At 38.6% G+C, this 23,873-nt stretch overlaps 1 protein-coding gene across 3 annotated transcripts in view; it reads left to right on the forward strand.

The window, feature by feature from the left end:
- si:ch73-340m8.2 (proto-oncogene tyrosine-protein kinase LCK) overlaps window positions 1–23,873 on the forward strand; it is a 107,980-nt gene that overhangs the window by 62,538 nt on the left and 21,569 nt on the right. For all 3 annotated transcript variants that reach the window (XM_043682498.1, XM_043682499.1, XM_043682504.1), the window contains 5 exons: window positions 3,360–3,463; window positions 4,220–4,369; window positions 4,457–4,609; window positions 18,977–19,156; window positions 20,197–20,273. In XM_043682498.1, the coding sequence (XP_043538433.1) occupies window positions 3,360–3,463; window positions 4,220–4,369; window positions 4,457–4,609; window positions 18,977–19,156; window positions 20,197–20,273 (664 nt within the window). The remainder of the gene's footprint in view (window positions 1–3,359; window positions 3,464–4,219; window positions 4,370–4,456; window positions 4,610–18,976; window positions 19,157–20,196; window positions 20,274–23,873) is intronic.

A 23,873-nucleotide genomic window follows, 5' to 3' on the forward strand; every position in this document is an offset into this window, starting at 1 on the left:
TTTCACTGTACTGTAATAATAGACCCTAACTTTTAAGTTGGTAGATTTCACAATGCCTCTATTTATGCCCTTTAGAAACATCCAAAAGTCCTTAAATTAATTTTGAACCGTAGTCACCATTTTGAAGTAAATGTGGCAGCCATCTCTTGTCAAGAGGAAGAAGGAGGCTTATGTAAAGATGAGACGTGAAGACTCAGCTAGGATGCTTCAGAGTTACAAGTTAGCCAGGAAGGACTGAAGGAGAGAGCTAAGAAGAGGCAGGAGGGGACATGAGAAGTCTTTGACAGGTAGGATCAAGGAAAACCCTAAAGCTTTCTGTAGGTATGTCAGGAATAAAAGAGCGACTAGAGTAAGATTAAGGCCAATCAAGAACAGTAGTGGAAAGTTGTGCATGAAGTCCGAAGAGACAGGAGAGGCTCTAAATGAATATTTTTCATCAGTATTCACACAGGAAAAAGACAATGTTGTTCAGGATAATACTGAGATACAGTCTTGATTTGGAGATGCCGGTGTTGGACTGGGGTGTAAAAAGTTAAAAATCCACACAACACCAGGTTATAGTCCAACAGGTTTAATTGGAAGCACTAGCTTTCGGAGCGCTGCTCCTTCATCAGGTGGTTGTGGAGTACACAATTGTAAGACACAGAATTTATAGCAATTTATAAGGAGGACGTGTTAGCAATTCTGGAAAGTATGAAGATGGGTAAGTCCCCTGAGCCGAATGGGATTTATCCTAGGATTCTCTAAGAAGCTAGTGAGGAGATTGCAGAACTTTGGCTATGATCTTTACGTCATCATTGTCTACAAGAATAGTGCCAGATGATTGTAGGATAGCAAATGTTGTTCCTTTGTTCAAACAGGGGGGCAGAGGCAACCCTGGTAATTATAGACCAGTGAACTTCACTTTGGTTATGGGTAAAGTCTTGTAAACGATTATAAGAGATAGGATTTATAATCATCTAGAGAGGAATAAGTTGATTGGGATTGTCAACATGGTTTTGTGAAGAGTAGGTTGTGCCTCACAAGCCTTATTGAATTCTTTGAGATGGTGACCAAACAGGTGGATGATGGCAAAGCGGTTGATGTGGTGTATATGGATTTCAGTAAAGCATTTAATAAAGTTCCCCACTGTAGGCTATTGCAGAAAATTCAGAAGCATGGGATTGAGGGTGATTTAATGGTTTGGATCAGAAATTGGCTAGCTGTAAGAAGACAGAGGATGGTGGTTGATGGGAAATGTTCATCCTGGAGTTCAGTTGCTATTGTGTACTGCAAGGATCTGTTTTGGGGTCACTGCTGTTTGTCATTTTTTATAAATGACCTGTATGTGGGCAGAGAAGGATGGGTTAATAAATTTGCACTTGACACTAAAGTTGGTGGAGTTTTGGATAGTGTGGAAGGATGTTGCAGGTTACAGAGGGCTAGATAAGCTGCAAATGGAGTTTAATGTGGAAAAGTATGAGGTGATTTACTTCAGAAAGAGTAACAGGAATACAGAGTACCAGGCTAATGTAGTGTGGATGAGCAGAGAGATCTCGGTGTCCATGTACATAAATCCCTGAAATTTGCCATCTAGGTTGATAGGGTTGTTAAGATAGCATATGGTGTGTTAGCTTTTATTAGCTGAGGGATTGAGTTTCGGAGCCATGAGGTCATGTGGCAGCTATACAAAACTCTGGTGTGGCTGCACTTGGAGTATTGCGTACACTTCTGGTCACCGCATTATAGGAAGGATGTGGAATCATTGGAAAGGGTGCAGAGGAGATTTACTGGGACGTTGCCTGGTATGGAGGAAGGTCTTATGAAGAAAGGCTGAGGGATTTGAAGTTGTTTTCTTTAGAGAGAAAAAGGTTAAGAGGTGACTTAATACAGGCATACAATATGATCAGAGAATTAGATAACGTGGACAATGAGAGCCTTTTTCCTTGGATGGTGCTGGCTAGCACAAGGCGACATAGCTTTAAATTGAGGGGTGATAGATATAGGACAAATGTCAGAGTAGTTTCTTTACTCTGAGAGAAGTAACGCTGTGGACTGCCCAGCCTGCAACAGTAGTACACTTGCCAACTCTCAGGGTACTTTAAGAGTCATTGGATAAACATGTGGATGAAAGTGGAATAGTGTAGGTTAGATGGGCTTCAGATTTGTTTCACAGGTTGGCGCAACATTGAGGGCCGAAGGGCCTGTACTGCACTGTAATGTTCTATGTTATGCCCACTAAAACATTTAATACCTTATTTTTATTAATCCTAACTTGCTCTAGAACCTCACCATCCCAACTAAAATCTCCAGATACAATGTCTTTCTCCTCTGTGAATACAGATGAGAAATATTCATTTAAGAGCTCTCGTCATTCAAGACATCCTCTGACTCCTTGTATCGCTGTCCTATTGGTCTCTAATAGGTCCTACTGTTTCCTCATAATCTTCTTTTTCTTAATATACTTGTAAAATGGCTTGGGGTTTTTCTTAGTAATTTCTACCAAAAATATTTCATAGCCCCTCTTTGCCGTCCTACTTTCTTTTTTAAGCAGCCCCTATTCTGTCCTTACTCTTGAAGGGCCTCCGTGGTAGTGTTAAGGAAAAGCATCATGTAAACTAATATGTGATATTGGTCATATTTGTTATGTGTCAGATGTAATTAAAGTAGCAACAAACATACAATCTAACCTGTTAAAGTTTAGATTTGGTTGACATTATGGCCAGTAAATTACATACCTTGCCATGTTTTACATTTTAATGTGCAAGCTTTTTTAAAAATGGGCAAGAGGTAGGTCATGCTAAATTGCCCATAGTGTTAGGTGTATTAGTCAGGGCTGAAAATGTGTTGCTGGAAAAGCGCAGCAGGTCAGGCAGCATCCAAGGAGCAGAAGAATCGACGTTTCGGGCATGATCCCTTCTTCAGGAATCACTCCCACCCCCACTCCGGCCCATCACCCTCACCTTGACCTCTTTCCACCTATTGCATTTCCAACGCCCCTCCCCCAAGTCCCTCTTCCCTACCTTTTATCATAGCCTGCTGGACACACTTTCCTTATTTTAAAAACCGCCTCCCTGTATTGGTCAGGGGTAAATGTAGGGGAATGGGTCTGGATGGGTCACTCTTTGGAGGTTTGTTGTCGACTTGTTGTGTCAAATAGCCTGTTTCCACACTGTAGAGAATTAAATCAAATTTAAAAAAAAAGTGTATATTACAAAATCTGAGCATTTTGTTACAGTGCCCTCTTAGCTACCCTCTCTGTTAGGAGGTGTAAATAAAATTATTGCAGTCTGCTGTGAGGGTTTTCTCAGTGCAAGACACAGGGGAGACTATCCTCAGGCTAAGTATGCATTAAAGATGTTCTGTTTACTCATTTTCAGATGGTTCTTCAGAGAAATAACCCGCAAAGATGCTGAGAGGCAACTGTTAGCACCAGGCAATAAGTTAGGATCTTTTCTAATCCGAGCGAGTGAAACTAATAAAGGTTGGTGATATATGAATTTGCTTTATACAGACTGCATATGAAATTTTAATGTGAGATTTACTTTGTATCAGATCTGTAACTGGTTCACAATAGAAAGCTATTTCTGAAAATACAGTGATAAAAGATTGTTCGTAAATTTCCTGTCAGCCATATTGATACTTCATTAGATAAAAATTCAAATTCTACATTCAAGCTGTAATAAAAAAATGGGCTTGAAACGTTGCTGAGTATTTCATCTCAGACTTTTCTCCGCAGTATTCTCTGATAATCTGTCTTTTGGGGTTTAAAAAGTCTCACATTTTGCATCCCTTCGGGTTGAGATATGGAATTTTGAAACTGAGCATTTTGCAAGTGTGCCATAACTGGTGGAACGATTGTTTTAAGATTATGTAAATTCAATGTTTCAATTTTCTTTTGCCTTTATTGGTCTCCAAAAATGTTAAATATCACTCTGCTGTTATTTTAAGCAGTTCAAATAGTCTGGCTGATTTTGCATTTCCATTACATCTGAGTCACATCTCACCCAATTTACTCCCCTCGCAAAATAGTGATCTCTCATGAAATGATGGCAGGACTTCTGGATTTGGGTTCTGACTGCCATTTTTAAAGAATCTCCCTGAAAATCTGGCTTTATATTTCAAAAGTACTTTAAAAATGCTTAAATGATTTAAAAAAGGGGAAATGTATAAGACAAGCTTTGTTTTATTATATTTAACTCACTAACAGTTTTACTATCTCTTTCACTACCATGTACAGGTGGCTTTTCACTTTCTATCAAGGATTGTGACTCGAAACATGGTGATATAGTAAAACACTACAAGATTAGAACCCTTGACACCGGTGGTTATTATATCACTCCCAGAGTCACATTCCCAAATTTACAAAAACTTGTTTCCTATTATTCAAGTAAGTATGTCAGCCATTAATGCAAGAATTTCATTCTGATTCTATCAGCCTGCTCTTATTGATTGATCTCTTATGCCATATCTTCAGAAAATTCAGATGGTTTGTGCCAACGTCTGACTAAACCATGCCCAATGCTCACTCCTCAGAAGCCATGGTGGCCTGATGAGTGGGAAATACCAAGAGAATCCTTGACAATGTTAACTAAACTGGGTGCTGGACAGTTTGGAGAAGTCTGGATGGGTAAGTTTTCAATTATTTATTCATGTGATTCAGGTGTCACTGGCTTGGCCTAGTTCTTATTTATTGCCTATCCCTAATTGCCTTTGGGAAGGTGTTGAGGAATTTCATTCTTGAACTGCTGTGGTCCACGTAGTTTCGGTACACCCACAGTGCTCTTAGAATGGGAATTCCAGGATTTTGACGCAGCAGCAGTGGAGGGATGGCAATATAACTCCAAGTCAGGATGGTATGCAGTAGGAAAGGGAACTTGCAGATGATGATGGTTTTGTGCAGCTGCCACTGTTCTCTTTCTGAATGGTAGTGGTCTTAAATTTAGAAGATGTGTCAAAGAAACCTGAGTAAATTACTGTAGTGTCTTCTTGAAGCTGGTACACATTGCAACCTCTGTGCCTTACAGGTGCAGGGAGTGAATGTTAAGGTGATGGATGAGATGGCAGTTAAGTGGACTGATTTGTTCTGGGGAGTGTAGAGCTCTCTGAGTATTGCTGAAGTTGCATCTGCCCAGGCCAATATTCACATGACCCATACCTTCAATATGCTTTACTGAATAGCAAAGTTCCAGTTATCTCAGTTGGCTGGATGGCTCATTTGCAATGCAGAGTGCTGCCAAAAGTGTGGGAGCAATTCCTGCACCAGTTGAGGTTACCATGAAAGACTTCTTCTCAACCTCTCCCCTTGTCTTAGGCATGGTGACCTTTAGCTTAAACCATCATCAGTCATCTCTCTCTCATGAGAAGTAACTCTATGGTCTGGTAAAATTATCGTGACTTTACCTTTAAAGGGGGAACTTTATGTATTTGAAGCTCCATTGTTTTCACATACACTAACCAGGAATTTTATGAGAACTGCTACCTAATCCATTGCTGTGAGATAATAAACATGTTGATATCATTCCGACACAACAACGCCTCCGTAATGCAAACTCATGTAAATGTGCAGGAAATAATAGTGTGGCAGAAACTTGTTCAAAGTATTCTGCAGGCACACTGTAGTGGAAATTGATTCAAATTATTTTATTTGCTGTTTGTTGCCAAAGCATTCAATAGAAACATAGTTACACTCCTTTGTTTATAGATAAATCCATTCATCTATTGAAATGTAAGTTAAGAGTTATTCAAAACTAAAAGCAATAAGTGTTGGAAACATATAGCAGGTTTGGCTGTATTTGTGGGGAGGGAAAAATAGTTAATACTTCAAGTCCAATGTATCTAAGATGTGAACTTTGATGTCTCACTACAGATATAACCAGCCTGATTGAGTTTTACCAGCCATTGACTGTTTTTATTTCAGATCTTTAGCATCCATCCATTGCAATATAAATACAGCACAAATCGTACCTAGAGATATGAATATCATTCCGCTTCACTTCACAATTGCATGAGTCTAGATACTAATTTCCATTTTTGCATAGAACTATTTTAAATATTTAGCATAAAAGCTGGCCCAACCAGTTGCTGCAATATAACCAGCTCCTCCTATACTTCTTTATCGAACTCTGTTCACATAACCCTCCATTTCTTTCACAGTGGATGCCCTGTTGTACTGCCAAGAGACCACATCAATCCCTCAGCTAGGCTTTGGCCTCAGAATAGGGATGCCCACATGCCAGTCAATCACAGGAGAGTGCCCTTAACAGGCTCTTTAGGACTAAATGTCAATCTGTTGTCTGTGGGTGAATAGCCATGAGGCAGGAAAATGATGGCAAATTGTCAAGTTGTCCAGCAGTGAGAATTTGCAGCCCTACAACCCTTCAAAAATCTTTGCCATGGTGTTGGAATGTTTTTACTTCACTCTCAGTTGAAAGTTAGCTTGTTCGTAAGTGGCACTAAGCTGAGTTATATTGATTCCCCGGAGACATCTTGGTGCCACAGGTTAGTGATGCATATCCTGTGTTGTGCCACTTCCAGAGAGAAATTTCTTGCCCAAAGAATCTGAAACAGAGTGACCAAAGTCAGCAATTTCATGCACATTTAGGAATCCATGTAATCTCATTGTCCACAAGTCCCATACATTGTAGTCCTGATATGATATGAAATTCTGTTGTCCCACCTCTTGTCCTTTTTATTTTTTGTCCACTGATGACCTGAATCAAAATTAGGTACACAGCTTTGTTTTTGAAAAGAAAGCTTACTGTTTAACTCCCCCAATTTCCTCAACCGCTCATCTCATGTTAGCATCGCTGGTGTGAAACCACATCTATTTTTATATTTATGGTGTGAAAGCACTTTTAGGCTTCTTGTTAAGTATAGGTTTGGACCCTACTTCTCAACACAGAAGTAAGTTTGCTGATGACCTCAGGGCAACATCATTAATTTCAAATTTCAAAAATGGAATCTGTTGGCTGAATTTTGTCGGCCACTTGCAGCTGGGTAAATGTCAATCTGTAAAATAGGGAGCTGTATCATTGGTGCTGTACCATTGATGCCCACCCAGCCATGATTTCATGGACTGAGCAAGTGTTGAGTTGTTAATTCTCTTCTGTCACAGCTACACAAGTGACAAGAGAAAAAAAACTCTTGTCTATTTATCTGCTCTGATGCCAATTAGATCAAGGCTGAAGTTAACTAATATGCAACAGTTTGTCGCTGCAGTTTAATACTGCACTCAGAACCACAGAAGTATTATGATGATGTAGGGGGCCAATTGATTTATCGTGCCCACTCTGGGTCATTAAATAAGCATCATCTAGTGCCAATCCCCTTGCACATTCTTTTTTAACCAAATAATTGTTCAATTCCCTCTTGAATACTTCCCTCTCAAGAATTCCCCCTCAGTTAAATTGCCTCCAGATAGTGCATTCCATACTCTAACTGAAAAAGACTTTCCTTGCTTCACCTTGCTCTATTTACAATTCAAATCGATGCCCTTTTCTTCTTGTTCTGTTCATGAGCAGAAACAGTTTCTCCCTATTTACGGTATCTATCCAGGCTGCTGCTGATTTTGAATGAATGATTTTGAATAATGACCTTGTCGAGCTGTGGAACAATTCAGGTTCTTAAACTGTGAAATTAAACTTGTGGAATAAGATAATGGTTCTGAATGGATAACTGCTAATATTACATGGGGGTCCACACATTTCATTGATGTCTCACCGTCTATGGATAGAGACAAAGTGTTCTGCTCTATCTTTTGGAAAGAGCAGATGCATCTATCAAAACTGGTTGTATTATTGCTATCATGCAATAAACCTTCTTGGTGCCTCAGAGCTGTATGTCTTCTGTAGATAATTTGTGGTGATGTATCCTTTACCACAAATCACTAGCTAGGCCCAAGACAAAACACACCCAAGGAAGGATTGGTGGCAGTAAACTACCTCAAACAACCCTTAAGAGGTATTACATGCTAGTAAATGTGGTGAAAAGCACAAAGTGTGAGGAGTTGACCTCAAGGCAAATACCCCAAATGGGACAAGTCTACACTCTCAGGCTGATGTAAAAGGTGTCACAGCGCTTTTGAAAAATGAACAAAATGTTCACCCTGGTGTCATGGCCAATATTTATCCCTCAATTAACATTACTAAATAAAGTTATTTAAACATTAACTGATATTTGTTGTCTTGCCATGTGCGTGTTCATAGTTGTGTTTCTTACAGTGTAACATTGACAGCACTTAAAATTGCTTAATTGGTCATGAAGCACTTTGAAATATCCTGAAGTACTGAAAAACATTGTATATATGCAGGCTAAATTCAAGCAGGATATATGCATTGCCAAGAGTAACAAACTCAGATTGAGCAAATACTACTGTAAATAAATTAAAAACATGAGATTGAGGAAATTTGGCCGATATAAATCCTGCAAAGAGAAAGAAAAGATTCACCAGGATAGATTTCATAAGTACAGGACATATCTGAAGGTTATTAAGGGGAGCAATTTTAGAGACTACCTTCCATGATTTAAAATTTAAGCAAAACCTGGCAGCTAATTGGTGCATTCACCATGGCAACATCTCTACCAATCAGAATCTACTTGCAAACCAATGTACACTGTTCCCTCATGCAGTATGTTGTTTTCCCTTTGAATTGTTATTCTTGTGAATTGTCCTGATGATTTTATGACAAAACGTTTTGACAAAATATGTCTCTTCTCAGCAATAATCAAGTATTGTCAAATAACCACTCTGTACTTTTATATTAAATTCCCTTACAATAAATATTAACATTGTATATGCTTTCCCAATTATTTGCTATACCTGCATGCTAACATTTTTCGATTCATGCACTAAGTCACCTCAATTTCTCTGCATCTCAGAGCTCTGTAATCTCTCACCAAATAGATAGTAAGCTTATTTTATATTCTTCCTGCCAGAATGGACAAATATACATTTTCCCACTTGATACTCCCAAAATCATTTTCTATAAGACCAATGCTCACTGTTTTCATCTTCTTTAAAATATGTACACAAACTCTGACTTTTTTGATTTGGAGATGCCGGTGTTGGACTGGGATGTACAAAGTTAAAAATCACACAACACCAGGTTATAGTCCAACAGGTTTGATTGGAAGCACTCTTTCGGAGCGTTGCTCCTTCATCAGGTGATAGTGGAGGACTCAATCCTAAGATACAGAATTTATAGCAAAAATTTACAGTGTGATGTAACTGAAATTTATACATTGAAAAATACCTTGATTGTCTGCTGAGTCTTTCTCAACAGACTCAACAGACAATCAAGGTATTTTTCAATGTATAATTTCAGTTACATCACACTGTAAATTTTTGCTATAAATTCTGTATCTTAGGATTGAGTCCTCCACTATCACCTGATGAAGGAGCAACGCTCCGAAAGCTAGTGTTCTTCCAATTAAACATGTTGGACTATAACCTGGTGTTGTGTGATTTTTAACTTTCTGACTTTTTTATAATTCTGGAAAGTTTACTTTCCGTTTTATTAATCTATTTATCTTCTGCTGCTGTTCTTTTTCTATTCTGTCCAACCCTTTGCCTTTCAACCCATCTTTGAGCAAGTGTGAGCTTCTTTAATGTTTGTGTTGTCTTTCATTTTTTTTGTGAACCGTAGATGGTGCGTTTTATCCTTGGAATATTCCTTTGTTGTTGAAAATGATCTATTCTACGTTCTGAAACATCCCTTAAGTGTCTGCTACTGAATTTCTATTGGTATATCCCTTAATGTAATTTTTCAGTTAACTTTAGCTTTGTTTTCATGCTATCATAATTGTCTTTATCTAAAGTATTAGTCTTAATATTTAATCATCGTAGGATCACTGCTTCCTAGAGGTACTCTCACTGTGAGGTCATCAATTAATCCTACTTCATTACATAATACTAGTCTGGTCAGCTGTTTTAAAAAAATAAAATGAAAACATTCTATGAACGTATCTACAGGTGACCTTTTCTCGTCTAATTTATCCAGTCTATATATTGATTAAGACGGCCTGATTATTTGCTCTGCACTACCATTTTTCTCCCTTCGTACTCTTTTGTGTGGTTACTGTTAGCAGCCTTGTGCATCACTCCTAATAGGCAAGGGAATCCTTTATTATTTTTATCTCTCACTGACCACTTCTATATTCTGGTTTCCTGAATTAGGTCATTCCCATCTATTGCACCAATATGGTAATTCATTAACAGAGCCACTCATTCGCCTTCACTAACTTTCTGTTCCTGTATTTTTGATTTGGAGATGCCGGTGTTGGACTGGGGTGTACAAAGTTAAAAATCACACAACATCAGGTTATAGTCCAGCAGGTTTAATTGGAAGCACACTAGCTTCCAGAATTATAAAAAAGTCAGGTGAAGGAGCGTCGCTCCGAAAGCTAGCGTGCTTCCAATTAAACCTGTTGGACTATAACCTGGTGTTGTGTGATTTTTAACTTTGTTCTTGTAAAATGCATTGTACCAATCAAAATTTGGTTCCCAAACTATGCTATTCTGCAGTCAGGTCTTCATAATGGTTATCCAATTATACTTATTTAAGCTTAAAATTTCTACTTGTGATATCAGATTATCTGTTTTAATCAGAATGCTACATGCATTCAGATAGCCTTTAATTTTGTCCTCTTATACTTTTTGTAATCTCCCAACTTTACCTGATGATTTACTCTTAGTCATAACTCCTTGAAAGTGGAGTCGCTGATAGGTAGGATAGTGAAGAAGGCGTTTGGGTGTGCTTTCCTTTATCGGTCAGAGTATTGAGTACAGGAGTTGGGAGGTCATGTTGCGGCTGTACAGGACATTGGTTAGGCCACTGTTGGAGTATTGCATGCAATTCTGGTCTCCTTCCTATCGGAAAGATGTTTTGAAACTTGAAAGGGTTCAGAAAAGATTTACAAGGATGTTGCCCTGGTTGGAGAATTTGAGCTATAGGGAGAGGCTGAAGAGGCTGGGGCTGTTTTCCCTGGAGCATTGGAGGCTGCGGGGTGACCTTATAGATGTTAACAAAATTATGAGGGGCATGGATAGGATAAATAGACAAAGTCTTTTCCCTGGGGTTGGGGAGTCCAGAATTAGAGGGCATAGATTTAGGGTGAGAGGGGAAAGATATAAAAGAGACCTAAGGGGCAACTTTTTCACACAGAGGGTGGTACGTGTATGGAACGAGCTGCCAGAGGATGTGGTGGAGGCTGGTACAATTGCAACATTTAAGAGGCATTTGGATGGGTATTTGAATAGGAGGGGTTTGGAGGGATATTGGCGGGTGCTGGCAGGTGGGACTAGATTGGGTTGGGATATCTGGTCGGCATGGACAGGTTGGACCGAAGGGTTTGTTTCTGTACATCTCTATGACTCTATGTCCTCTTCATCCCTTTCTGTTATAGACTGTTTATCATTTCACATTTTAATACCTTTCACTCTGGCTTTGGCTCTATTCTTTGATTTACTACATCTTCCCAAGTTTGCTCCACTGCACACACTATTTAGTTTAAAGCATTCTCTACTTCCCTAGATATGTGGCTTGCTAGATCACTGGCACTAGCACCATTCAGGTGTAGGATGTTCCCAAAGATACTAATCTGATTTTTCCCAGTACTAGTGCCACTGCTTCATGAATCAAGTCAGTGGTGAATAAATTAATTCTTTCTCACAGCAAACACTGGAAGTAATTTCACCAATGTACACTTCTGCCTTCAACCACTGGGATTACCTATTGTCAATCATGGCATGCTCTTTCCATGAAATTTACCAGTGAATGGGGCTTCCTGCTGGAAAGATTTAAATTGGGTATTGAGATAGGGAAACTGTAAAATTGTAACATTGAAACTTAAAATGTAAAAAAAAGACTGTTGAATATCAAGGCCATTGTTTCACCACAAGCCCTGTTTGCAATTATTCATTCAGAATCTCTGATGCTGTTTATTAACAAAAGTTTGGCATGTGCAGAGTATCTTGGTAACTGATAGTCACAGGTGTGGTATGTAGATTGCTGACTATTTGGCTTATTGAGAGGATATATTAGCTGATGTGGGAGGGTTGTTGACCTCCTTTTCAGAATTAGCTTTAGTAAAGTTTTGGATGAGTGACTCTAAAAGAAATAAATTAACATAAGAAACTTAAAAATATTTAGGGCATTAAAAATGATCATTTTGATTTGACGTCATTATTTGCCCATATAATGCATTTACTTCAGAAATTGAGTGACTAATAGGTTCCTCCCTTTTATAAGAAGGTCAGTTCCGCCTACCTCTAACTGACATAAATACAATTTTGACCCACTTTCTTGCTGTACCATATCTATCTGTTGGATAGTAATCTAGTTTTCCTATTTGACCTTGAACTTTTGACCCAATACCCTCTCCATCATCAAATTGCCTACTTCTACCTCTGCAGTGTTGCTCACCACTACACTGTGGAAACAGGCCCTTTGGCCTAAAAAGTCCACACTGACGCTCCAAAGAGTAACCCACCCATACCCCTAATTTATTACTCTTCATTTACCTTTGACTAATGCATCTATCCTACACATCCCTGAACACTGTGGGCAATTTAGCATGGCCAATTCACCTAACCTGCACATCTTTGGATTGTGAGAAGAAACCAGAACACCCAGAGGAAACCCACACAGACACGGGGAGAACATGCAAAGTCCACACAGACGGTTGTCCAAAACTGGAATTGAACCCGTGTCTCTGGCGCTCTGAGGCAGCAATGCTAAACAATGAGCAACCGTGCAACTCCACAACATGGACTATGGAGACACAACAATATTAGATGGTGTCTGTTAACAGAGTACCATAATCTTTGGTGTTTGCTAATGTTTCATTGTGTAGGAGATTGGGAGAAACAGCATAATTTTTCTTAATGTTCTGGAAAAGTTATCACTATAGAATCATAGACTCAGTCATAGCAACGAAGGAAACAATTCTGCCCATCAACTGTCACCAATTCTCTTTAACAGCAATTTAGCTCATCTCATTTCCTGTTCTTCCTATAGCCTTGGATTTTCTTTGCCCTTCAGGTACTCATTTAAAAATATGATGAGTGTCAAAAGCCATTATTGAATCAGCCTCCATCACACCATTAGGCAGACAAAAAATGAACAGCTATCAGCCATTCAACCCCTCAAGCATGTTCTGCCATTCAATTAGAATAGTTCCTGATAAGCTATGATTCTCTTGCCTCACAAGGTCTATTTACCCTTTAATTTTAAAATATCCAGTTTATGAGACAGAAAAGTCACACAGCCCCCGTGACCACAAATTCGCTTTGACTCTGGCTTGCAAGGGCAACTCCTATTTATTAAACAGTGCCACATAGTTCATATATGACAGGAAACATCCTTTCCACATCCACCATGTCAAGATGCTCAGGGTTTTATACACAAATTACTCACTTGGAAACTCAGACATACTGTCTACATCTACCAATAGGAATTCAGTTTGGTCCCTAATCTGCCCATTCCTCCTTTTGTTGTTTTTTTCACTATTAAGTTGCTTACAGAAGACTTTTGGATTCTTTTTATATTAGCTAACAGTCTATTTTCATACTCTGAGTCCCTTTTATTGCTTATTCTACATTCCCCCTGAATTGTCTTTATTGAGCTTGATTCTTGGTTTATCAGCCTGACCTAAGCCATTCCACTATTTTTCTCATGCACCTTGTTCTCTATAACAATTATTATCTTCAGAGCTCTGATCCAAATCTGTTTTCATTGGTTGAAATTGGCCCTGCTGCAATTAAGTCTATTTACTCTGGATTGCTTCTTTCTTTTTCCAGCTAATCAAAATCTTCAGATATTATGATTGCAATTTCAAAATATTACTGTATTGACATTTGACCCACTCAATGCTCCTCATTCACCAGGAGCAGATCCAACAATGTCTCTTCCTTCATGAACTAAAAAAACTGATCAAGAAATGTCTCCTTAATATACCTGAAAAGATCCTCCTTACCTCTGCATTTACTCTATTACTATTATTGGTCAATAGAAGTCCCCACTTATCACTGTACTGTTGCTTTACACCTCTGTGTTTCCCCTGCACACCCTCTTCTCTATATATTTCTCACGAGTTGTTGCCCTATAGAATACAGCCAGTAGGACACTACCTAGATTGTTCTCGGTTGTGAAAGCTGATCAGGAAAACCCAACATAGGAATTCCCAATTGTTGCTCTATCAGTGGATGCTAGTCCGCAGAACATAGGGTGGCACGGTGGCACAGTTTGGGTGGCACGGTGGCACAGTGGTTAGCACTGTTGCCTCACAGCGCCAGAGACCCGGGTTCAATTCCCTCCTCAGGAGACTGACTGTGGAGTTTACACATTCTCCCCGTGTCTGTGTGGGTTTCCTCCGGATGCTCTGGTTTCCTCCCACAGTCCAAAAATGTGCAAGTTAGGTGAATTGGCCATGCTAAATTGCCCATAGCATTAGGTGAAGGGGTAAATGTCTGGGTGGGTTGCGCTTCGGTGGGTTGGTGTGGACTTGTTGGGCCAAAGGGCCTGTTTCCACACTGTAAGTAATCTAATCTAATTCAGAACAGTTCTGTACAGCACAAGAACAGGTCATTCGCCTGTTATCATTTGCTGTGCTGACCATGACTCATTTCTAAACTAATTCCATCTGTCTGGACTTGGTCTGTAATCCACTATCTCATCTTCGTTTTACTTTCCCCCTCTCAATTTAAACCTTTGTCCCTAATATTTGATATTTGTGTCCGGGAGATAAAAGTCATTGACTATTCATGCCCTATTCATGACACTCATAATTTTATATACTTCTACCAGGTCAGATCTGAATGAATTTGATAGTCTCATTAAAAGTACATCGTTTGGATAGATAGTACTTGAAATAGAAAAGTTAGATTGATGTGATTGCAGGTAAGGGAGTGGGTAAGATATGATATGTCAAGCTTTTTCAATAACTCATGATGCTGTGAATATATAATTGCTGCTGGGCTTTTGATTATTGTAACTTTGATGATAAACTTGGAAAAAAAAACTTAAACAACAATTAAACAACTGAGAGGAGAGAAAAAAAAACAATGATCAGTCCTTATGTAGCTGATTATTTGACCATTTAAAAAAATACGCTTATATATTAATGTTGTGCTGGTATTGATCTCATTTCCTGTTTTTAGAGAGTTTGGTAGATTTTCTTCAGAACATATTTAGAAATACATGAGTGCAAAAGCCACAAGCTCTGCTTACAAGTAATGGTGTTCAGCTTATCTGGTTAGTGGTTTATTCAAGTATTTCCATGGTACATATGAAATGGAGAGCACAACCACTTATCAAGTTAGCAGAGGGCTTCAACAACAAAGTTTGTTGTCATCAGTCTTTTAAATGTTGTAATTATGCCCTAATCCACTACTTCCTCAGGAATTTCATTCCACACACGAACCACCGCCTGTGTAAGGTTAACATGTTTCATGTTGCCATGGGACAGAAGATAAAGGAATTATCTCATGTTAAAAATATGCCCATTTGTCTTGAAATCACCCACCCTAGGGAAAAGATACCTGCTATTCACTTTATCTATATCCCTCATAAGTTCTGTAAGGTCACCCCTCAACCTCCTAAGCTCCAGTGAAAAAAATGTCCTAGCCTATCCAGCCTCTTCTTATCACTCAAACCCTCTATTCCCGCCAATATCATGTTAAATCTCTTCTGAACCCTCCCCCAGCTTAAAAAATCCCACCTATGTAACAAGGCAATCAGAACTAGAGCATTACTTCAGAAGAGGCCTCACCAACATCTTGTACAATCTCAACATAATGTCCCAAGTCATTTACCTAAAGGTCTGACCAATGAAGGCAAGCATGCTAAATACCTTCTTAACCACCTTATCTATATGTGACACAAACGTCAAAGAATTATGTACCTGAACCTCAAGGCCTCTCTGTTCTACACTACCCAAGGCCCTACCCTTGTTTGTTTTACCAAAATGCAATGCATTCACATTTATCCAAATTTATTTCCACCCACCACTCTTCAGTCCATTGACCCAATTGATCAAGATTTTGTTGTAATCTTAGATAACCTTCTTCACAGTTCACTGTATCAATTTTAATATCATCTGCAAACTTACAAGCTTTTAGAGGAAACAAATACATATATAGGAGCTCCATAACATTCTTGTAATAGTGTCTGACCCAATGTCGTGTACCAATTGATATCATTGATTAAACCTTCTTGTTATTACTGTATAGTAGTATATCCTCTCTCACTAATGACTAGATCTGTCCAAGACAAAACAAAGAAAAAGGAGGATTAATGGCAATGAAGCTGGTACAACATATTAGTAGAGGTGGCAAATGCCACAAAGTACCAAAGTGATCATCTGGCACAATATCACAGGCGGGGGCATGAGGTGGGTTTGTTTTAGCATTGACGAGGAATGGGTGAGAGTTGAGGGAAATTTGTTGTTATTATTTTATATCCATGACAACGTGCAAGGTGATGGAGTGGGCCAGTTCAAACAGCCACTTCTGCATCCATCAGTCCCTGTGACTTCTTTTAAACTCTTTCCTGAGGCAGCAACCACAACTCCCATGAAGACTATGCCACCCAGAATGAGCATCTGAATCTCTGGAACAATTTCTTTCTCTAGATTGAATTTGTGAAGTGGGGATTGGCCTGATTGTACATTCCAGACAGAGGGGAAAAAACTGATTCCTCTGGAACCCTCCACAGCACTACTAGATGCACAGCATTTAGCATTGTGCAAGAGATAGGACTAATTAATGACATTGTAGTGAAGTGCCACTAGGTAGTTCTGAACATAATGTGAATGAAGTGCAAGAAAAATGGGGCCAAGCCTAATATTTTAATGCAATTATGAAAGCATGAATGAGAGCTGGCTAAACTGAACTTACAAGTTAGTGAATACATATATCAATAATAATACAGTGGCGGATATTTAAGGGTGTATTTTAGAATACACAGAATAGATACATTCCAATGAGAGAAAATTCTAAGAGGAAGACTCGCAATCCATGATTAACTCCAAAGAAAAATCAATCTTAAAGGAAAAACATATAATTACAAAAGAGAATTGTGTCAATTCAGAAGGTTGGTCAAAATCTCAAATACAGCAAATGATAACTTTAAAAAGGAAAGATTAGGATATGAGATAAACCTAGCTAGGAATATAAAAACAGATAGTAAGAGTTTCTAAAGATATTTTAAAAAGGAAAAGGTTAACAATGTGAGCATTGGCCCATGAAAATGAGTCTGGGGAATTAATAATGGAAAAAGAGACAATGACAGATGACTTGAACAGACATAGCAGACACAAACAAAACTGTAAATCGAGAAAAGGGAGAGAAGAATTCAAGAAAATTACAGTTACCAGGGAATTGGTATGGAACAAAATTTTGGCTTTGGGCAATATTTCTGCAGACCCTGGTGGACTTCACTTAAGATTTTTTTAAAAAGTGGTTAGTGAAGCACTTAATTCATTGGCTTTAATTTTTCAAAATTTCTTAGATTGAAGGAACCATTCGTTTAATAATGAATGCAAGTCCTTTATTAAATAAAAGGAGACAGAAAGCAGGCAACAATAGGCCAGTTAGCTTAACATCTATCATGGGGAAGATGATATCAATAAAATTTTAGTAGAACCTTTGGATAAGTCCAAGTTTATCAGACAGAGTCAATATTACTTAAATGTGATCTCTCTTCCAGAAAACAATCTGTTGGATTTCTTTGAGGAGGTATATGTGCTGTGTGGTTAAAGGGGAACTGGTGGATGTGCTGTACTTAAATTTGCAGAAGGTATTTGATAAGCTATCACGTTGAAAGTTATTATAGAAAATGAAAGCACATGGTGTAGAGGGCAATATATTGGTATAGGTAGAATTTAGCTCTTTAACAGGAAATCGAAAAAATGTCCAAATGGGTCATTTTTTTTTCATTGGCAGCGTGTAATGAGTGGTGTGCCACAGGGATAACTGCTGGCATCTTAACTTTTCACAATGCATATCAATGACTTGGATGAAAAGGAGAAAGGTTATGTTGCTAACTTTCCTAATGACAGTAAGATAAATAGGAAACTAAGTTGTGAAGAGGGTGTAAAGAAGCTTAAAAGGATTATAGATAGGTTAAGTAAATGGGCAATGGTAAATGGAAATTGTGGAAAAATGTGAAATTGTTCGTTCTGGCAGGAAAAATAAAGAAACATAAGATCTAAATGGTGAAAGATTGCAGTGTTTTGAGATGCAGAGTGAACTGGATGTCTTTGCGCATGAATCACAAGAGGTGAGCATACAGGAACTGCATTTCAATAGGAATGTTATTCTTTATTATGAGGGAAATTGAATGCAAAAGTAGGGATATTATTTTGCAGTTCTACAAGGACATCTGGAGTACTGTGTAAAATATTAATCTCCTTATGTAAGGAAGTAAATTTGTTGTAAACTGTTTGAGAAAGCCTCCCAGATTAATATCTGGAATGAGTGGATTGTCTTTCAAGGAAGATTTGGACAGGTTGGTTTGTGGTCATAAAAGTTTGGGAGACTTGAGAGATAACCTGATTGAAATATAAAAGTTCCTGAGAGATCTTGGCAGGGTAGATGCAGAAAGGATGTTCAGTCCTGTCAGACAGTCTGGAATTAGGAATCACTGTTTAAAAGTAAGAGGGCATCCATTTAAGACAGAGGTAAGGATTAGTCTTTCTCATGGACTCTTGTGAGGTTTTGGAACTCTCTTCATCAAAAAACTGACTCTTTTCAACATAAAGGTAATTAGTTTGATGATATTTGATGTAATTGTTGATATTCCTGTAGTAAAAGTTTAAAGTAGACGGTTGGACTGTAAAGTATTCATGGCAACTCATGGTCTTATTGAATGGTGGAGCTGGTATGAGGGACCAAATGGCTTACTCCTGTCCCTAAGTCATAAAAGTTTGTAGAAGATTGTGACCAAAAAATACTTGAATTGAATTTTCAGGACTGCATTTGTTTTTCAAATCCCAGGCCACTATAAGGACAATATCAAGGTTGCTATTAAAATGCTGAAGGAAGGTAGCATGTCTCCTGAGGCATTCTTGGATGAAGCCAACCTAATGAAGACACTTCGACATGACAAGCTGGTGCAGCTGTATGCCGTTGTAACGAAAGAACCCATCTACATAGTGACAGAATATATGGCAAAAGGTATAGTGAAGATGCTGCTGCCTGATAACTAATCCAATTGCAACTGTGGAAGCATATTAATATGAATATAGCTATCATTTTTTGTATTAACTGTGATTTTCCTGATCTATGATATATTGATTAATTAACATATTTATTTTATGCACAGATTTGTAGCTGTACTTCATTGTAAATTGGAGTTAAATAAATTGTATGTTATTTCCCTGTCATTTTGCACAAAGCTATAGAAATGGGGTGGGATTTCTGTTGACCTGTTTAGGAACCAAATATTGGCACTAGATATAAGGCATGTGCCCTGAGAGATTTGAAAATGTGCCTCAAGCCTCTTTGATGCTTTTTAAAAATCTGTTCAGAGGTATTATTACACACCACTGGAACAGGTTGGACTTGAACCCAAGCCTTCTGGTTTAGGGATATGGACACTACCACAGTATCACAAGAGGACCTTCTCTAGTTTTATTGAAAATATCTGGATGAACTATTGGCACCTCTCACACCTCCACAGCAAGTTTGCTCACTTGCTATAGATAAATTTGGGGGCATTTTCCTCACTGGCAAAAGGAAGGGTATTGATGATCAACATTACTGTTGTGTCAGTGACGCACCTCAGGTTGAAACCAGTTTGAGGAAGCAGATGTAGAGCAGGATTTGCCATTTACAAATGTAAAGGTTTGGCTCCTGCAGTAGGTAGCTGACAGGTATAACAATCAAATGGCTTGACTCAGTATCTGGTCAAGTGTTTTTCAGGCATCCCATTGGATGGACTCCTTTTCCCAGAAATGACTTTTGTTGTGCATGATTTCTGCCACTGAAGTTCAATGAAGTCCAAATTTTGCTGCAATTTACTTTGCAATGAGTGTGAGTTCTACAATGTGTGCTCCAATTTTTGGTTACTTGCCAATATAGAACTTCTTACCTGAAAAAAATAGAATGAAGGTTTAACCTGTGGAGTGTGTTATTGATCCTGTGGCATTCTCTTCCTTGATTGCCACAGATGGTGACTCTAATATGATTTCACTGTGTGACTTATTCTACTGCAGGTAGTTTGCTCGACTTCTTAAAGACTGATGAAGGAAGTAAGCTTCAGCTAGTAAAATTAATTGACATGTCTGCACAGGTAAGTCTGCTGGAATTATGTTTTTACTATTGTTTCACTTTGCTCTATCACTGTGACCAGAACTGTAGAAAAGTGGGTGGCTCAAGTTGCACCCAGCCTAACCTGATTATTTTCTGCGCTTTCTTGGCAAACAGTGTGAACCCGGAATTTAAGATTCAATGTCTAGTTAATAGCTATGGACAAGAGATTTCAAGGAAGAGACATGGCAGCAACTATGATATAATGATACATCAAAGAAGGATGCTATTAGCTCATGACATTTCTGCCAGCTCCTGGTAGAGCTACTTCATTAATTCCTCTTCTTGGTTCTTTCACCCGAGGTCTGTAAGTTTTTATATCTAGATATTAATGTCACAAGAAATAGATGTCAGTGACAATATCTTCACTGGGAATTCTGCTGATCAATTGCATTGAGTTTGGTGAAAAGCTCAAATAAACTGCATTAGATTTAATAATGCAAGTGGTGACTGTTCCATTTCATGACAATCTGGTTGAATGCAGTAACGCTTGTTCATCAGTGGGTATAGTCACTAAATGGAATGAGTTTAAAAAGTCAAATATTAAATGAAAAAAGGAATGCAGTTGAGGAATCCATATCCACTCAGGTGAATTTAAGGGCTTTTGCCTGAAATATCGATTTTCCTGCTTCTCTGATGCTGCCTGACCTGCTGTGCTTTACAAGCACCACACTCATGACTCTGATAATTCCAGCATCTGCAGTAGTCACTTTCACCCAGGATACAGTGATGTCAGCCCCTGGATGCAAGGAGATTTTTTCCATGATGCCTTCTTGGTATGTAGCCTCTGCATGACTATTAACATGTGATGGGCTAGAGATGGAACCCCTGGAAAGGCAGAAAGTCTATGGCTTAGCCCTTAGATTGTACACACAGAACTTTGGAACTGGCTTTCTTTCACCTAATAAAGTATTGTTATGACACGTGGTAAACCCTCCTGCTAATTTAAACCAGACACACAGAAAAAAAAACCAATTTTGTTCTTTAATTCCAAAAGAGAACATTAAACAACAACTATCTACAACTGTAAGCCTCTTTTGTCTTAATGATTTATCTACCTCCCACTCTATAACTATGTACTGGTCCGATAAAGCCCCTATTAAATTTACAGCAAATCAAGTTTCAAAACCAGCCAGCTGTGTCGATCATCCTCTGCAGATTTTCCCTGGGTTGTCTTTGGTTTTCTGCTGCAAAGATGTTTCATATGAAAAAGGTACCTTTCAGAGAGAATGATTTTGGATAGCTGTTATTCGATGGCAGAAAGTGCTTTTCCTCTGACTGTCAAAAATGCCTGCTTTTATACTCTAAAACATTGGATCATCTCATTGGTTGATGTTATCAAAACAGTAAATTTCAAATTTGATTGTGTTTTAGTATCTTGCTTCCCCCCTTAAAAAACAATGAACCATCATAATGAAAAGATGGCTTCTTTTTTTTCTATTCCTTAACCAAATTACCATGACATACATAGGACATTAATCTAAGTTCATAGTAACTTCTGTCCACACACACATAAAACATTTGTATCTAGTCAATCGCATCTGTAGTTTATTGGTTAAATCTGCGATAATGCACCTGCTTTTACATTCTTATGACCTACAACATGTACGATTTGGAAATTAAAAGTCTGTAACATAAGACTCCTATGAAATAATCTCACAGTCTTGCCTTTAAATCATTGTAAGAATGTAAGAGGAGTGTGATCCATGTACACAACCATCTCCGACACATTATTCATGACATAAACATTAAAATTTTGTAATTCTTTTTCAATTGTAGAGTATTTTCTCTGGTGGGTATTGAGTTTCTTTGAAAAGTAACTAACTGGTAGTTTGATTTCATCATCATCTTCCTGTTGCAGTACAGCTCCAACTCCTATGTCACTGGCATTGATTGCAACTTAGAAGGGTTTCAAAAGGTTTGGGGTCGCTAAAACTGGTACGGTGGTCAATACTGCTTTTAAATTGTCAAATGCCTCCTGGTATTGTTCTGTCCACAGAAACTTTGTGTTCTTCTTCAGCAAATCTGTTAATGGTGCCACCACACTGCTGAAGTTTGAAACAAACGTCAGGTAGAATCCGCTTAGTCGCAAAAATCGAAGCATCCCTTTCTTCAAGGTTGGTCGTGGAAATTCCTCAATGGCCTTCGTCTTTGTGTTTCTTAGGGTCACTCTTCCATGACCAAGAACATCACCTCTGCTTTTGCGAATTCAATAGACAATAGGTACAACAGTAGGCCATTCGGCCCTTCGAGCCAGCACCACCATTCATTATGATCATGGCTGATCATCCACACTCAGTATCTGTTCCTGCCTTATCCCCATAACCCTTTATTCCATGATCTTTAAAAGTTCTATCTATCTCGTTCTTGAAAGTATCCAGAGACTTGACTTTCACTGCTTTCTGGGGCAGAGCATTCCATAGATCCTTCACTTCTGGGTGAAGAAATTTCTCCTCAACTCTGTTCTAAATGGCCTACCCCTTATTTTTAAACTATGTCCTCTGGTTCTGGACTCACCCATCAACGGAAACATGCTTCCCGCCTCCAGTGTGTCCAATCCATTAAATATCTTATATGTCTCAATCAGTTGCCCTCTCATCCTTCTAAACTCAAGTGTGTTCAAGCCCAGTTGCTTCAATCTTTCAACATATGATAGTCCCACCATTCCAGGAATTGACCTCGTGAACCTACGCTGAACTCCCTCAATAGCCAGAATGTCCTTCCTCAAATTTGGAGATGAAAACTGCACACAATACTCCAGGTGTGGTCTTACCAAGGCCCTGTACAGCTGCAGAAGGACCTCTTTGCTCCTATACTCAATTCCTCTTGTTATGAAGGCCATTAGTTTTCTTCACTGCCTGCTGTACCTGCATGCATGCTTTCATTTACTGATGTACAAGAACACCTAGAACTCACTATACTTCTGCTTTACCTAACTTGACTCCATTTAGACAGTAATCTGCCTTCCTGTTCTTGCCACCAAAGTGGATAACCACACATTTATCCGCATTAAACTGCATCTGCCATGCATCCGTCCACTCACCTAGCCTGTCCAAGATACCCTGTATTTTCATAACATTCTCTTCACATTTCACCTTGCCACCCAGCTTTGTGTCATCAGCAAATTTGCTAATATTACTTTTAATGCCTTCATCTTTATTAATGTATATTGTAAATAGCTGCGGTCCCACTGGTCACCACCTACACTTCGCTTCCTGTCAGGAAGAAAGCTTTGGTTAAGTTTTGTTCAGTTTTGTTTAAGTTTATTACCAGTTTGCTTCTCTTAATCATTTAAAGCACTCTGTCAACTGTACCATGTGATCATTCCAGAACTCCCTAAAGATCACTACATCGTCCAAACAAACTGCACAGTTTGTTAACCCAGCCACAACTCTGTCTTTGGAATATGGCTGGTGCTTTCTTCATTCCATCACTTTGAACTGATATAGCCCATTTGGGGTTACAAATGTGAAAATGTTTTTTGCTTTCTCTGATAAAGATACCTGCCAATAACCACGCAGTGAGTCCAACTTTCTTTACACAGTCCTCCAATCTTGGTATTAGGTATGAGTCTGATTTTGTT

This window comes from Chiloscyllium plagiosum, chromosome 3, assembly GCF_004010195.1.
Source record: "Chiloscyllium plagiosum isolate BGI_BamShark_2017 chromosome 3, ASM401019v2, whole genome shotgun sequence".
In the NCBI taxonomy this organism is placed as follows: Eukaryota; Metazoa; Chordata; class Chondrichthyes; order Orectolobiformes; family Hemiscylliidae; genus Chiloscyllium; species Chiloscyllium plagiosum.